The 16,763-nt window shown below is 45.7% G+C and overlaps 1 protein-coding gene across 1 annotated transcript in view; it reads left to right on the forward strand.

Moving 5' to 3' along the window:
- Positions 1 to 16,763, forward strand: part of brip1 (BRCA1 interacting helicase 1) — a gene marked incomplete at its 3' end in the record, with an annotated part of 53,477 nt that overhangs the window by 8,811 nt on the left and 27,903 nt on the right. Inside the window, exons 5-13 of the mRNA XM_080006771.1 lie at positions 1,605 to 2,051; positions 2,157 to 2,297; positions 2,439 to 2,577; positions 3,227 to 3,305; positions 3,351 to 3,574; positions 3,793 to 3,828; positions 7,508 to 7,659; positions 7,801 to 7,950; positions 16,110 to 16,382. Coding sequence (XP_079862897.1) covers positions 1,605 to 2,051; positions 2,157 to 2,297; positions 2,439 to 2,577; positions 3,227 to 3,305; positions 3,351 to 3,574; positions 3,793 to 3,828; positions 7,508 to 7,659; positions 7,801 to 7,950; positions 16,110 to 16,382 — 1,641 coding nt within the window. The remainder of the gene's footprint in view (positions 1 to 1,604; positions 2,052 to 2,156; positions 2,298 to 2,438; positions 2,578 to 3,226; positions 3,306 to 3,350; positions 3,575 to 3,792; positions 3,829 to 7,507; positions 7,660 to 7,800; positions 7,951 to 16,109; positions 16,383 to 16,763) is intronic.

The raw sequence follows: 16,763 nt of genomic DNA on the forward strand, positions 1-16,763 counted from the left end.
ATTTTCTACTTTTTATTTTATTTTATTTTTGTACTTTTTCCTAGGACTTATTGTGTGCTATCACCGGGTGCGTTGCATTACATTTCACTGCATATATGTATGGAAGTATGTATATGTATGTCACAAATAAAAATCTTGAATCTTGAATCCTAGCGGTGGAAGAAAAATTCACAGAATAGCCACACCTTTGTATGAGCCGCATGGTTCAAAACCTAGGAAAAAAGTAGGGGCTTATAGTCCGGAAAATACGGTAATCATCGATTTAATGCCACAGCCTACTTGTTGATTTAATGCCACAGTATTGTTGCTGAGCATGTGCATCCCTTCATGGCCACAATTTACCCATTTTCTAATGGCTACTTCCAGCATGATAACGCACCATGTCACAACGCAAAAGTCTTCTCAGACTGGTTTCATGAACATGACAATGTCAATGACAACAGTGTTCTTCAGTGTCCTTCCCAGTCACCGGATCTGAATCCAATAGATCACTGTGGCAGTTTCTCCGACCACGCGCCACCTGAGTGGCGTTTCAGGGCCCTCCAGCTCAGGGACAGAAGATGGGGGGTTGTAAATATCCGTTTATTGCAGCCAGTGGGCCAGCTGGAATTAGCCCAGGAGCAGATAGACACGTCATGACACAGGCTCCTATCGTGTGTGTGTGTGTGTGTGTGTGTGTGTGTGTGTGTGTGTGTGTGTGTGTGTGTGTGTGTGTGTGTGTGTGTGTGTGTGTGTGTGTGTGTGTGTGTGTGTGTGTGTGTGTGTGTGTTAGACCAAACAATGAGCAACAGGTATGCAAACACTCTGACCCAATCACCTAGATCCAGGTCATGTGTGGCTGCTCAAACCACACCACATACCCCTGACACTAAACTGAGCCCAGGGAGAATACCTGGCCTACACCCCCACAACCACTGCCAAGCAAAGAACAGAAAAGAAAATAAAACACCTGAAATACAGACTTTGAGACACCCTAGGTACTGCTGCTGCCAGTCGGGAGAGGGTTGGTGCTCGGACCACGTTGAACCGCTGATGGCTCCAGGGCGTCTTCGGGCAGCCCTTCTGTGTCCCTTCCCCATGCTGGAGAGTCCCTGTTGAGGCACCAGTGTGGCAGTTTGTCCTACCACGCGCCATCCAAGTGGCGTTTCGGGCTCTCTGGCACAGAGACACAGAAGGCAGGGTGTAGTAAACACCAGTTAATTGTAGTGAGTGGGCCTGGTGGAATTACCCTAGGAGCAGAAAGACACATGCCATGACACAGGCTCCTATCCTGAGTGTGTGTGAGGAAGGGGTTTTAACTTGTTGCTCGTTAGACCACCCAACAAGCAGCAGGTATGCAGCCACTCTGACCCAACAAAAACAGACTAAATCAAAAATTGACTTTTAGAAGGTATTTTTGTAGAGAAGAAACCTTGCCGAAGGTCAAGCATGGGGGTGGATCCATTATGCTTTGGGGTTGTGCTTGGTGCATAGGAAATGTTGTACGGTTGTTGTTTTTTAAGTCATTGTGCATTATAGTAACATGATAAAACAAATAGAAGCTTACAATATGCACAGGGTTAACATTTCAATGAGGAATTATAAATAAGCCGCGTCGCCTGAAGATCCACCAGGCCAAGATGAAATACTTGGATAAGGAGCAAGTGGTACAGTGTGCAGGGATCATCCCTGGTGAGGCGCTGGAGGAGCCAGTCCTGGAGTCACCCCACAGTGGCCGGAACCTCCACTTACCAGTAGCCCCAGGCAGAGTAACCGACCATCGTCGGCTCAAGTGGCCTCCGGCCGGTAAGGACCGCCAATGGCTCCAGAAACGAAGCAGCCCCCTTGCTTGTTCCAAAGAGGAGATTGACCACTATCTCCGCAACACCCACAGCGATTCTGCGAGGGACGAAGACCTCGGGTCCTACAGACCTTTGATTGACCCACCGGGACCCACCACGGACTTCAAACAGCAAGGAGCCCAGTTGGAAGAAGGTTCAGGAGGTCGTCAAGGCAGCCAGAGCCAATTCAGCCCCTGGACCCAGCGGTGTGCCCCACAAAGTCGACAAGAGGTGTCCCAGACTCCTTCACTGGCTGTGGAAGATCCTGGGGGTTAACTGGAAGTCGGAAAGGTAGCCCAACAATTGAGATTTGCAGAATGTGTCTGGATTCCCAAGGAGGAGAATGCTAAGAATATTGAGCAGTTGAGGACCATCTCGCTGCTCAGCGTTGAGGGGAAGATATTCTTTGCCATCATATCCCGTCGGTTGAAGAGTGAATACATTGAAAGTTCTGTACAGAAGGGTGGAATCCCGAAGGTTCCATGATACCTCAAGCTTACTGCAGTGGTCACGCGTTGATCAGAGAGGCAAAAGAAGGCAAAGGAGACCTAGCAGTGCTGTGGCATTGACCTCACCAATGCTTATGGATCACCAATGCTTATGGTTTCTCGTCGACAGATTCCATCTGTCACCGAGAAACCCACCAAAAGCCTTGGCAACACCTTCGATTGCTCCCTAAATGACGCTGCATCCATCAAGGCCACATATCGGGAGCTGGAGGCGTGGCTGACAGCAGTGGACAAATCGGGACTGCCTGGTAAATTCAAGGCCTGGATTTATCAGCACTGTTCTCCCCAGGATTCTGTAGCCCTACTAGTCTACGAGTTCCCGATATAGACTGTAAAGGGCTTTGAGAGGAGGATCAGCTTACCTCTGCAGATGGCTGGGCCTGCCACAAAGCCTGAGTAGCACCGTTCTGTACGGGCAGAAGAACAAACTGTAGCTCCCCATTAGGAGCCTGAATGAGGAGTTTATGGTTACTGGTGCAAGAGAGGTGCTGCAATTCAGGGAATCCAGTGACCCAAAAGTCTCCCAGGCTGGCATTGTAGTCAGGACGGGGAGGCAGTCGAGCAGGCTGAGTCACGCTTGCGTCACAGCGTGCTGGTCGGCCCAGTGGCATCTGGATGAGCAGGGCTTGGTAGTGTTCCAACGGTGTGCTACGACAAAGCCCTGGGCAAAGACAGATGCTGTGTGGAGGAACTGCATGCTAGCCAGATGGAGATGTGACAGCAAGGCGCATGGACGAAATGGGAAAAAGCTATGGGCCGCAAGATCTCCTGGTCCGAGCTTTGGCAAGCTGAGCCTTAACGTGAAGTTCTTGATTGCATCTGTCTATGACATCCTACCCAGTCCATCCTCATCTGTTGGGTCAAGGTTGACACACCATCATGTCCTTTGTGTCTCAGAAGAGGACTGCTCGAGCACATCCTCAGCTGTTGCCCAAGACCCCTGGGAGAAGGACGCTACACCTGGCGCCACGACCAAGTGCTGAAGGCGATAGCAGACGTTATCTCCAACGGCATCACCCAGAGCAAGCGTCTTCGACCAGCAAGGCAGGCGATTGCCGTCGTCCGAGCAGGGGAGAAGCCCAAGCCCCAGCCAAAGGGGGCAGTGGGACTCTGGAACCGCACTGGACTGGCAGATTAAGGCCGACCTGGAGAAGCAGCTCCAATTCCCAGAGCGCATCGTGGAAACCACCCTGGAACCTCCTGGCAGGAGCGGATGGAAGAGGCCAATGAGAGGAAGCGTGCCAAGTACGCTGACTTAGTGGAGGAGTGCCGCAGGTGGGGGTGGCATGCATGGTGTGTGCTAATAGAGTTGGGCTGTAGAGGTTTCGCAGCTCGGTCTGTCTGCAATGCATACAGCCTGCTGGGCATCACAGGTGCACGCCTGTGATGGAGGAGGAATGGCATGGAGGAACAGTGCACGACTCGGAGACTCGTTAACATTATTTTCTGTGTATGTCGCACAGGAGAGGGTAATCGGGAGGGGGACGGTAGCTCAGGAGGTAGAGCTGGTCGTCTAGTAATCTAAAGGTTGCTGGTTCGATCCCAGGCTCCTCCTGCTAGCACGCTGTAGTGTCCTTGAGCAAGACACTTAACCCCTAATTGCTCCTGATGGCTGCGTCCATCGGTGTTTGAATAATTTTTGGATAAAAGCGTCTGCTAAATGCAATGTAATGTAATCGGGGAAAGCGTCACCATTACACACTTGAAAAACCTTATCTAACAGTAGAATATTGAATCATTGATTTAACATCTAACCTTGTAATTCTTCGAATCTGAAAATTAACATTTGAAAAAATATAAATGTGTTTCAGCAGAAATGTATTCTTTTTTTATAAATATGTTGCGCACATACGTCTACATACACGCAGCACTGTGTGCTCAGGGTCAACTTTATGCTCATTCAACTAAAAAAAAAGGTAAATCAAAAACAAACCGGACTCTACAGGTATCCGGAACTCTACAAGCAGCACAGTACGCGCGCAGTGCATCGTGGCCCGGGACTGAGCACCCGCTCTCACCGGGGGCAGCACGGAGGGTTAAAACAATCGCTGTGGGGTGGCGGCGCACGGAGAAAGTGTCCCCATTACGCATGGTTTCATTCCATTAGGAGACGTAAAATAAAAACACACTGTTCTGGCAGGCCGATCAATGGGCACCCCATCGCTGGCATGCGCATCGCTGGAACGCGCATGGTCAGAGAGGGAGACAGGTGCGCAAAACGTGCCCCTATCGCTCCCTCTCCACGCCTCCCCCTCCCTCCCGGGATGGCGCTTTGCGATTTGAAATTGTGTTCTTTTAAATTGCGATGTCGGTTTGAATTTGATTATTTGTTCAGCCCTAATATACAAGGAATTTCTTTTGGGGAGGTTGGGTCCAAAATAAAGCTGAATAAAAATAATAAAATAGGATAAAAAATGTAATTACCATTAAAATGGCAAATATATACAAATATACAAAACAAAAATAAAAAACCGAAATAGTCAGACATTTAAGATTTAAAAATATAAAAATGTGGTAGTATGTTACAGGATAAATTGTTACGGTATATAAATATACACTACTCACAAAAAGTTAGGGATATTTGGCTTTCGGGTGAAATTTATGGAAAATGTAAAAAGTTCACGCTGATATGATATTTCATGATATATATCATGAAAGTAGGGCATTTCTCAAACAATTTATTGAAACAAAAGCCAACAACAGGGTATACCACAACAAAAAATGTCAATGTCTCAATAACTTGTCATGTGCCCTTGAGCATCAATTACAGCTTGACAACAACGTCTCATGCTGTTCACAAGTCGACTTATTGTCTGCTGAGGCATGGCACCCCACTCTTCTTGAAGGGCGGCCCTCAGGTCATTAAAGTTCTGGGGCACAGAGTTACGAGCCTCTACACGGCGACTCAGCTGATCCCATAGGTTTTCTATGGGATTCAGGTCTGGAGAAAGTGCAGGCCACTCCATTTGAGATACCCCAGTCTCCAGCAGCCGTTCCCTAATGATGCAACCTCGATGAGCTGGAGCATTGTCGTCCATGAAGATAAAATGAGGCCTGTGTTGTTCATGCAGGGGCACAATGACTGGATGAATTATGTTATTCAGGTAGTATGGGCTCGTCACTGTACCATTCACGAAGTGTAGGGCAGTTCTGTATTATTAGACGCACCTGCCCACACTGTAACACCACCACCACCAAAGGCTCATCTGGTGACAACAGTGGCTGATGCATAGCGCTCTCCTTGACGTCTCCAACATCGTTGGCGGCCATCATTTCTGCTCAACGTGAATCGACTTTCATCAGAGAACAGCACTGAGGCCCACTGGTCCCTCGTCCAGCGTAAATGCTCCCTGGCCCATGCAAGACGATGATGCCTGTGCCTGGTGGTGTGGTCAGGTACCCTTACAGGTCGTCCAACACGCAGACCATGCTGATGTAAACGTTTCCAATTGTCTTATGTGACACTTGGGTGCCTCTCACCTCCCTTAAATGTGCCTGGAGTTGAGTGGCATTCATCATCCGGTTCTGCAGGGCACTGTTCACGATAAAGCGGTCATCAGTGTGGGATGTGGCCAAAGGTCATCCACTTCTATGACTTTCTGTGACTCTTCCTGTATCTCTGTTGCAACCTGCTGATGACACTCTGTGACACTCTAAGCTCAGTGGCCACTTCCCTCTGAGAACAGCCTGTTTGAAGCCTCGCAATGGCGAGGTACTGTTGATCAATTGTTTGGTGTCGTCTTGGTCTCATGATGTCAAAATGTGGACAGCATGATGAAGAGGACTGTTTAAATACCAATTCTAATTGAACCAGGAAATGTATTGGTCGATTCGACTGAGAACACAGAGAACAGCAAGTTGTGCAAAAAGTACTGAAACATTGAACAGCTGGACATGTGCATTCAAAAGTTTATAGAAGGTCAAATTAAATTCACCTGTAAAGGTTATTGTGCATTTTAGGTTCATCCGGAAATTTCACCCGAAAGCCGAATATCCCTAACTCTTTGTGAGAAGTGTATATACTATAAATTGTAATATTAAATATAGCTGCAGGCAGCAATATGGGTGTCCAGTTCAGTCGTTTAGGTACTTATTACAGTTTTCTGGGTTCTGTGAAATGTAGCACAAGTTACAAAAATCGGCTGTCTGTGTGTGGCTGTAAACCAGTGTTTTACATTGGTTTAACTCACTGTGACGCTTGTGGTAATACAACTACACTCTCAGAGGCTGATATACAGTATGACGTCTCAGCGTTGGTTATCCAGACTGATAGGACATCTCTACGGCGCTGTAACGGTGATTCACTGTGTTCTTCCCTCGCTGTGGGCCGGTCGCCGCCCAGGGCATTGTGACTTGGTCGGGTCGCACATGGGTTGGGTCGTGTATTTGATTCTGCCAGCTATTCGTGCTTGTCGAGATTTTGTAAAACACATTTTTCTAATGGCATGAATTTCAAAATTCCCAATTGTTTAATTTTAAATATTAGATCAGTAGAACATTTGGATTACATTTTGAATAAGTTACGTTTCCATGAAATACGAAAAACGTTGTGCAATTTCTGTGAGTAATTACCATATCAGGGCTTTTATTTTTCCGACGCCTTCTTGGATCTTGAATGCATCACTCATTGGCACAGTCAGGTGAACTCGACTCAACATGGGCACGATTTTCTGTGGATTAATGTTCTTTCGTATTTTATAATGAATCTGGCAAAGTAATGGTGACCAAAGAGATAAAATATCAATCGAACAGATCCACAGACATCTACCAGGTAAGAAGGTACATAAACACACACACACACGCCTAGTTTATAATCTGTAACCACTACACCGCACACTGGACACCCCTCAAATGGACATTCTGAACCAGAACCTGCACATTTATAGTATATAGCGTGATGACAGTTGTGGTAGAAAGGTTTTGGACACAACCTCTTGCCAGATGGCAGTCTCAAAAAGGTGATGTCTGGGATGGAATGGGTCGGCCGCAGTCTTCCCTGCTCGCCTCAAGGTCTCGGAGGGAAGGAAGCACGGTTGCAGTCGATCGCCTTCTCTGCAGAACGATTGTTCCGCTGCAGCCTGCCCTTGTCCGTGGTCGTGGCAGCAGCGAGCCCCTTTACCAAAATATTTCTTTATGGAGCGTCAAAAGTGCTCAGCTTCACACCTTTCTGTGTTCTAGCGTCTCGACCAGAGGAGCTTAACACCAAGAAGCCGTCCTTGGCCTCTCGTCTATCTGAAAAAATGCAGAGTTCTCTCCACTCTGACCCAGATAAAGACACTGACTTTCAACCAGACAGGAAACGCCTACGCACTCCTGCTGTTGATGAGAAGGTAACTATAGGCACTTTTCATTGAGTTTGTTAAAAAAAAAAAAAAACTCCATTGAACTTGAGGTACATATACTGTACAGAGTAAGGGATCAATCCTGTGTTGGAATCTCCCTTTTGTTATTGTCATGCTGTTGTACCATAGAGCCGTAAGAGGAGGTGCGTCGACCGGGGAGTTGTTTTCATAGATGACGAGCCAGAGGAGGAGAAGCTGGTGCCAGGCAACCAGAGGTGGACCATGGCACTGAGTAGCCAGGACAAGGCGGGGTCTGCAGAGATACCGACAAACCGCTGCGTGAGTTGTGAATTCCACAGTAGATGAATAAACTTGCGCACCATGTTTCTGAATGAAAAGCTATGATCTTGTCTATTTTCTAATTGTAAAATTTATAGTAAAAAATATAATAAAATATTTGTACTGTACACCGATCAGCCACAACATTAAAACCCACCACGAATAACCACTAATAGTGTGTTACTCCCCCTTGTGCACCCAAAACAGTTCTGACCTGCAAGGCATCGACTTGACAAGACCTCTGAAGGTGTCCTGTGGTATATGGCACCAAGACATAAGCAGCAGGTCCTTTAAGTCCTGTAAGTTGCAAGGTCGGGGCCATGGATCGGGCTTGTTGTTCCAGCACATCCTACAGATGCTCCATCGGAATGGACCCTAACCCCGGTGATCTACATGATAAAAAACGTGAGATAAGACCAGGCCACCATCTTCTATTTTTCCATGGTCCAGTTCTGACGCCCACATGCCCGTTGTAGGCGCTTTCGGTGGTAGACATGGGTGAGCATGGGCACTCTGCAGCTATGCAGCCCCATTCGCAGCAAGTTGCAATGCGCTGTGTTCTGACACCTTTCTATCATAGCCAGCATTAACTCTTTAAGTTATTTGTGCTACAGTATCTCTTCTGTGGGATCAGACCAGACAGGCTAGAATTCGCTCCCCACACGCATCAATGAGCCCATGGGCGCCCATGACCGTGACACGGGTTCACGTCTTGTCCTTCCTTGGACCACTTTTGGTAGGTACTAACCACTGCATACTGGGAACACCCCACAAGACCTGCCGTTTTGGGGATGCTTTGACCCAGTCATCTTGACATCACAATTTGACTCTTGTCAAAGTTGCTCAGACAAACCATACGCTTGCCCATTTTTCCTGCTTCCAACCCATCAACTTCAAGAACTGACTGTCCGCTTGCTGCCTTATATATCCCACTCCTTGACAGATGCCATTGGAACAAGATGAGTGATGTGATTCTCTTCACTTGTCAGTGGTTTTAATTTTGTGGCTGATCGGTGTATACAGCACATAAAAAATTAACTACCACTGTTGTCATGTTGCGCCATCACCACCATGTGGCAGTAGACTCCACTCAATAGACTTGTGGTTTTAAAGGGAAAATGTGTGTGTGAGTGTGTGAGGGGTGTATATGCCAATGGCCGATAACTTTGACTTAAATATAAACCGAGTGTCTTTTTCATTTATCATGTCTATTTTGGTACAGTATTTGAAGATGGGCACATCTGAAAGGTTTACATAACATTCATTACATAAAAGGAATAATTCTTGGTGCCAAAGGTTGGTAGTTCAGCGGCTGACCCTAGAGTTCCATCTACCAATTAGAATGATCAGAATGACGGCACAACCATCTGGGTCTGTCAGCCAGGCTAATGGCTAATTACAAGCAGATGGTGTGTCAAGAGGTATGTGAGCTCTGTGCTACTTGAGCGGGCAATTAATAATCTAATAAGACGATATATATTAATGTACTATGTCGGAATCATTTGGTCTGTCTGTCTTTCGTTCTTGTCTGTGTCTGTCGGCCACTAGTTCCTGGATTGGGAGCAGAGGTTGCAAGGATGACCTGTTGTTTAAAATGACTATCAGGAATTTTGTGTACTCATGAACAGGCTGACCTTGACATTTACAAAGTCAGTGATGGTGGTTAAACTGCCTGTCAGATATTGTCATGTTAATTTAATGCCAACACTGTTTCCCTAAATTTGTTATTGCCCCCAGAATCGGAGTAGTGATACCAACTCTCGGGTATTTAACATGGGAAAAGGTTTAGAAAACCTGGTGCTGTGCTGCAAAGGAACCAAGTTGCATCAGATAACAACATGATGTGAAAGGTATCAAACTGCTGGGCTGGCGAATAATCCATGTTACGGTGTTCACTACTGAGCTCCACAGATGGACGGCTTACTCAGAATCCCTGTACAAGCTCAGAGTCAAAGAACACTCTCACACTGCTCCCTCCATAACCTGTAAACTCCCAAAACCGCATCTTAATACTGCCACAGGTGTGGGGCTCGGAGTTGGCGATGCGGATGGTAGAAGGTGGAAAAAGAGGAGGGCGAGCGAAAGAGTAGAAAAAGCACGTCCCTCTCCAGTTTCCCCCATGGCTACCTGAACCTGGCTCCTTTGTCCCCCGAGTGCTGACTGACGGCTTGAATGGGGCCCTTTGAAGCAAGCTCCAGTTTTAATTAAGAGGGTTTGCCTCGCTTGGGCTGCTGATCTGTGAAAGCCATGGGGATAAATATTGAATGGGGTTCACCCGCTGGTTACTGCGCCCCAGGGATAAACAGGTGCTTCGGAGGGCAGATATTCGCCAGGCCCCTGCTCACACCATGTACCCACGCAGGGAGGGAGGGGGGTTGAAAGGGTGTTTGGTGTCACGTCTTAGGAGGAATTAGGTAAAGGAGCCCACCCTCATTGGAGTGCATTCCAGACCTTGGAAAGCTGTGGAATGAGGAGCAAATTGGCGTCCAGCAAGAGGCGCCAGTGATAGAGCCGGCCCACAGCCTGCGCCCCCTCACCGGCCTCCCGGGGTGTGAGATTTCCATCTCTCAGGTGTTGGCAGTATAACAGCATCTGAGAACCCTGGGTATCATTACCTGTGAATACTCTGTGGTATTCAGTGACAACACTAACCTTAAGCCTCTCGTCCTCCCATCATTTCTTTGTTTACCTTCAGGAAAAGTCATATTTATAGTCATCCACTGTACAACAATAGCCTGGCACACACTTTACACCAGCAAGCCAGGTGGATTCCGGAAAAACAACGAATCAGTAAGATGCAACAGTTCTCACAGACCACATGTTGTAAGACAGACAAAGTGGAGCATTCTCACCGGTGGTGTCACCCAGGAGCCAACAGCAGAGGGCTTGTCCGGTACTAAATGAGACAATGTGTGCTTCCTCACAGAGATGGTGTCCTTTCTGCCTTCATACGCCAGTTATCTACATTCCTTTCTGGCGGTGGGGGGGGCGGGGGCGATGTCCGCTCTCGGCTACGGAGCCAAGCTTGAAACCATGTTGTTCTGGCATCTCAGAAGGCTGGCACGTAAAAGGATACCCTTGTGTCAGCTGTTTCCTGCTGCTGCCTCCTGACAAGGGCCTCTATTCATCAGCAGGGCCCACCACTCTCCCCTGGCCTTCCCCTCCTCCCCCCACCTGCCAATGAATAAGTAATTATTGGCCATCTTCGAGCAGGATATTTGGATGGCTCTATTTAATGTGGCAGCAGCAGGTAAGGTGATCAGGACCTGGGCCCAGGTTGCGGACCGTAACTGTTCCAGAGGAGAAAGGTAACCTGAACTGGTGTTGGGGCCCCTGCAGCACCTCTGTTTGTTTTTCACATCAGCTCAGAGCTCCTTATCCCTTTTAACTCTGAGTGGCGGCTCTCTAAGAGCTCTTTGTGGCATCCCTTCCATCACACATTGTAATATTTGATGGGTAAACATGCTTTGGAAAGGGCGAGCAGGCGGGTAACTGGAGCGCTTCATCTATCGTAAGAAGGTGGCCTCCGTCGGGTTTTGATGGTTGAGAAGGGGACTTATTATGCAAAACTGTATAAAAAGTTAACACAGTCATTGTTGTCATCACAGTTTATTGTGAGCTGTCTGTTTCAGAAAACATGTCCTAAAATGAGCCGTTCAGCTTTGTGTCTCAGTACGACGTAGCATTGAGACACATTAGAATTAGAACCGCCCTGCATCTGAATAAATCCAGCCATGCCTGGAGTGTGACTGGACACGCTAGCATCAAAGCTAAGAGTTAAGCATGGGTAGTGCTCTGTTGGCTGCATAGACCACCACAAACCTTTTAAAAGAAAGGAATTAATACCAACTGTCTGTGACAAAACTGCAGATATGGGAAATGTAAGTATTTTAAAAAGTGTGTGTGTGTGTGTGTGTGTGTCCATGATAGGTTATTATTGTATGCTCCGGCGTGCAATCCGCTCCGCTTTCCGATATTTCTTTAATTGAATGAAACAAAAAAGCCCCAAGCCCGGCTGTATCCCGTGGGACTCCAGGCTACACACTTCTCCGGAGATCGCTGTGCAAGCCGGAATTAACTTTTAAATTAGGCCATATAGATCTACTGAGTGAAGATTCAGCAGCTTGATTGCTTATTTCTTGCCTCATATTTGTTTAGAAACAGATTTTGATTGGAATGATAAGGTGAAATCAGTGAAAGTTACTGATTAAATACAATGGAACCTCGAAGCCATGCTCAAACGTCATTGGCTCACAGAACACTGAACATGTGCTCAAACCCCATTGGCTCACAGATCTAGGGGCCTCAGGAGGGTTTCTCCTCGCACTGAAACAGCCCATTTTCAGACAGGGTGGATTGGACGCATGTAAGAATGGCTCGACTGCATAATTTCAGTGGAATTTATCAATAAACTTTAAAAACATGTTTTGGGAATGTCTGAGACCATATTAACTTGTGAAAATGAGCATAGTAGGTACACTTGAGGGGCCATTTTTATGTGGGATCATATTATAGAGGTTTCTGTTTATTTCAGTGGTAGAAATAGAGGCTAGTAACTCTGACCTGTCAGACATTGTCTGCTACAATATATTCATGAACCGTGCCAGATTTTGGTTTGTTTTCCTGTTGGTATAGACTTTGAGTCCTTTGAGTTTCTGATATTTTGGAGAATATGCAGCCCTCATCCAATGCACAAAATGTCATGGCAACGAATAAGAATAAGTGAGCTGAACTATGGAACAATGACTGAAAGAGAGAATTTTGCTCCAGAATATGACATAACAAATTCCAATACAACATAGAAACAACTAAGATACAAGATGCAACCAAACTCTCCCACAGCTTTTGGAATCATATTCAGGGCTGTGATTTATTTTATTTTTTTTCCCGACCTGAAAATGTGAGGGGGTATGAGTTGCCCAAGTGAAATGGAGCCGATTTGAGGGCATCTCTAGGCTGAAGTGCGAGGATGTTTGTTTTCGACCAGCTCAAGCTCAACCTGCCGATTTTAAAAGGACAGTGGTGAGCGGGAGGAATGCGACTGCCGCCATCTTGGCTGTTTTAATGAGTACAACAGGGGAGAACTCGCTGGAAAAAATAACTTTAGTCATTGGGATTTCCACTGTATCCCATACATTTATTTTTTTGTGATGGTCCAGCACAATGTCAGCATTGACCACCACATATAGATTTTTTTTGTGTGTGTGTGTGTGTGTATATATATATAAAAAATATACACTACTCACAAAAAGTTAGGGATATTCGGCTTTCGGGTGAAATTTCAGGATGAAGATAAAATGCACTATAACCTTTAAAGGTGACCTTCTCTAAACTTTTGAATGCACATGTCCAACTGTCCAATGTTTCAGTACTTTTTGCACAATTGAATGTTCTGTAACAAGGAGCTGAACGGCAAAATTCACAACAGGTGTTTGATCCATGAATCGACCAATACATTTCCTGGTTCAATTAGAATTGGTATTTAAACAGTCCTCTTCATCATGCTGTCCACATTTTGACAGACCAAGACGACACCTAACAACTGATCAACAGTACCTCGCCGTTGTGAGGCTTCAAACAGGATGTTCTCAGAGGGAAGTGGCCACTGAGCTTAGAGTGTCACAGAGTGTCATCAGCAGGTTCCAACAGAGATACAGAGAGACTGGAAGAGTCACAGACAGGGATAGAAGTGGATGTCCTTTGGCCACATCCCACACTGATGACCGCTTCATTGTGAACAGTGCCCTGCGGAACCGGATGATGAATGCTACTCAACTCCAGGCACATTTAAGGGAGGTGAGAGGCACCAAGTGTCACGTCAGACCATTCCAAACCGTTTACATCAGCGTGGTCCGTGTGCTAGATGACCTGCAAGGGTACCTGGCCACACCACCAGGCACAGGCATCATCGTCTTGCATGGGCCAGGGAGCATTTACGCTGGACGAGGGACCAGTGGGCCTCAGTGCTGATCTCTGATGAAAGTCGATTCAGGTTGAGCAGAAATGATGGCCGCCAACGATGTCGGACATGTCAAGGAGAGCGCTATGCATCAGCCACTGTTGTCACCAGACGAGCCTTTGGTTGTGGTGGTGTTACAGTGTGGGCAGGTGTGTCTAGTCAATACAGAACTGCACTACACTTTGTGAATGGTACAGTGACAAGCCCATACTACCTGAATGACATCATTCATCCAGTCATTGTGCCCCTGCATGAACAACACAGGTCTCATTTCATCTTCATGGACGACAATGCTCCAGCTCATCGGGAACGGCTGCTGGAGACTGGGGTACCTCAAATGGAGTGGCCTGCACTTTCTACAGACCTGAATCCCATAGAAAACCTATGGGATCAGCTGAGTCGTCGTGTAGAGGCTCGTAACTCTGTACTCCAGAACCTCAATGACCTGAGGGCCTCCCTTCAAGAAGAGTGGGGTGCCATGCCTCAGCAGACAATAAGTTGACTTGTGAACAGCATGAGACATCGTTGTCACGCTCTAATTGATGCTCAAGGGCACATGACAAGTTATTGAGACATTGACATTTTTTGGTGTGGTATACCCACCACTGTTGTTGGCTTTTGTTTCAATAAATTGTTTGAGATGAGGAAATCACCATTGCATGCTTCTACTTAAATGCCCTACTTTCATGATATACTGTATCACTGTAGCGTGAACTTTTTACATTTTCCATAAATTTCACCCTAAAGCCAAATATCCCTAACTTTTTGTGAGTAGTATATATATACACACACACAGCAGTGGCACTTGTCAATGTCCCATTATGGTCCAGTGTTTATATAAACTGTCAGTTATTTGTTTACATGTAACATGTGAAAAGTATATGAAAAGTAATTAAGGACAAATGGGTTTAGTTCATAAATCGATTAAATAGCCCCAATCTTAAAAAAAAAAAAAAGAGACCACCATCTAATTTTGTGGGAAACACTGGATTTCACTCTAAAATGGGGAACTACCAGTAAGTGGGGTTTGAAGCGCCGACTATTTACGCTGTGTTTACCAACCCATTGGTGCTTTAGACGCAGGTAGTGTCACTTTAACTTTCAATATTTTGACATTGATTACTATATGTAATTATAGCACTAGAAATGTCTAATGGAGAGGGAGCAATCTCTGCTCTGCACCCGCCGTTCCCCGTTTCTCCAAGCAAAACAAATAAAAGCTTTATTTAGATTAATAATAATTATTTCCCTCTGTTTCCAAATTGAACAAAACAAAAAAGCATGTCTCACTGTTGCTTTCCGTTGCTATGGGATTTGGTAAAAAATTTAATTTTGTGTGTGTTAATACTCTTCTGTAACAGGAAGACTTTCGCAGTCACTCTCTCAGAGCCAGAGCCATTGACCCCCCCCTCACCTCCCCCTGTATATTTTCCTGCTTTTTTGTCCTTTGCCAATCACATGCCTTCATATTTGTCTTAATAAAAGAGAGTACAGTGCAAAGCACTTTGGATTGTAGCTCTGTAGTAAAGCCTTGGAGTAGTTTTGTGTCAGGTGCAAAAATAGCATTTCCCAAGTTAACTAACCCCCCCCCGTCAATTAAAACATTGTTAGAAATGCATTCGAGCCATCATTGTGACTCGCCGCTGTGTTGCACAGTACTATGATTTGCAATCCACTTTGGCTGATTCCTGAGTGTCACTGACGGACAAGTGGCCTGTTGTCAGAAAGCAGGCAACTTAAAAAGGAATCATCAAACGAGTGGAATCAGTTTCATAAGCGTTGTCGACTACACTTCACCTTCGAGCTGTGGAGAAAGAATTCCCCACATGTCATTGGACAGCCAATTATGGAGCATCTCGATTTTTTCAGCCCCAACAATCGTGGCCTATCATCTTTCGGGGCCCAGAAAAGGTCATCTGACCGGACGTTCTGTGTAGAGATACAAATTTGTTAAGCTCTCCTGTATGTTGTTCAATGGAGTAAACAAGACAGTCTGTCAAAAGGCCCATTCAGCTAGAAAATCATAGAGATGACGATGTATTTTGGAAGCCTAATACTTTCAGAGACTAAACATAGATTTTATTGAATGGAAAAACAATAATTTGCCATTTCTTTTTTCATTTTGTCATCATATATGGAAGGTTGAATGAATCTCAACTATGTCATTTCTAAGCTACCTGTGTTTGTCTTTTACTCACAGAGCCCTGGTTCTTGCATCTTGTGTCCATGTGCCTTGGCCAAGGCCAGTGCAAAGGGCAAAGACAGAGACGGCAAAAAGAAGGTCCCCAAGATCTTTTTTGGCACACGCACGCATAAGCAGATTGCGCAGATCACCCACGAGCTGAAGCGCACGCTTTATTCCAGTGTACCCATGACCATCCTCTCCAGCAGAGAACATACCTGTGTCAACCCAGAAGTTGCACCTCATGCCAACCGCAACGAGCGCTGTAAGGAACTGCTGGAAGCCAAGAATGTGAGTATGGATATGATGTATGCACATCTCATCAAAGTCATATAACTAGAGCTATAACTAGAGTTAAAAAAAAATCAACACTCCTATGCAATTCTATTATATGATTTCAATTTCTGAATTGAGTTGAAAATTGTAATACCGATACAGATTTCCAGTTTTAAATTAATTACCGTAGTCAAAAATGAATTGAAATATTTATTTTCCGACTAGACAGATTTCTTTCAGTGATATATGTATCTAAAGCACATCAGATCAAAAGTTGGTTGCAATTCTCTTTATGTAGAAAATATCAATATAGCGAAGTAGCATCTTATCTTGAGCCATCTCATCAATTTCGGATTGAATCGAATCGTGAGATCCTGGCTTTAAATTGAGCAAGCT

The sequence above is a fragment of the Zeus faber genome (assembly GCF_960531495.2).
Source record: "Zeus faber genome assembly, chromosome: 9".
In the NCBI taxonomy this organism is placed as follows: domain Eukaryota; kingdom Metazoa; phylum Chordata; class Actinopteri; order Zeiformes; family Zeidae; genus Zeus; species Zeus faber.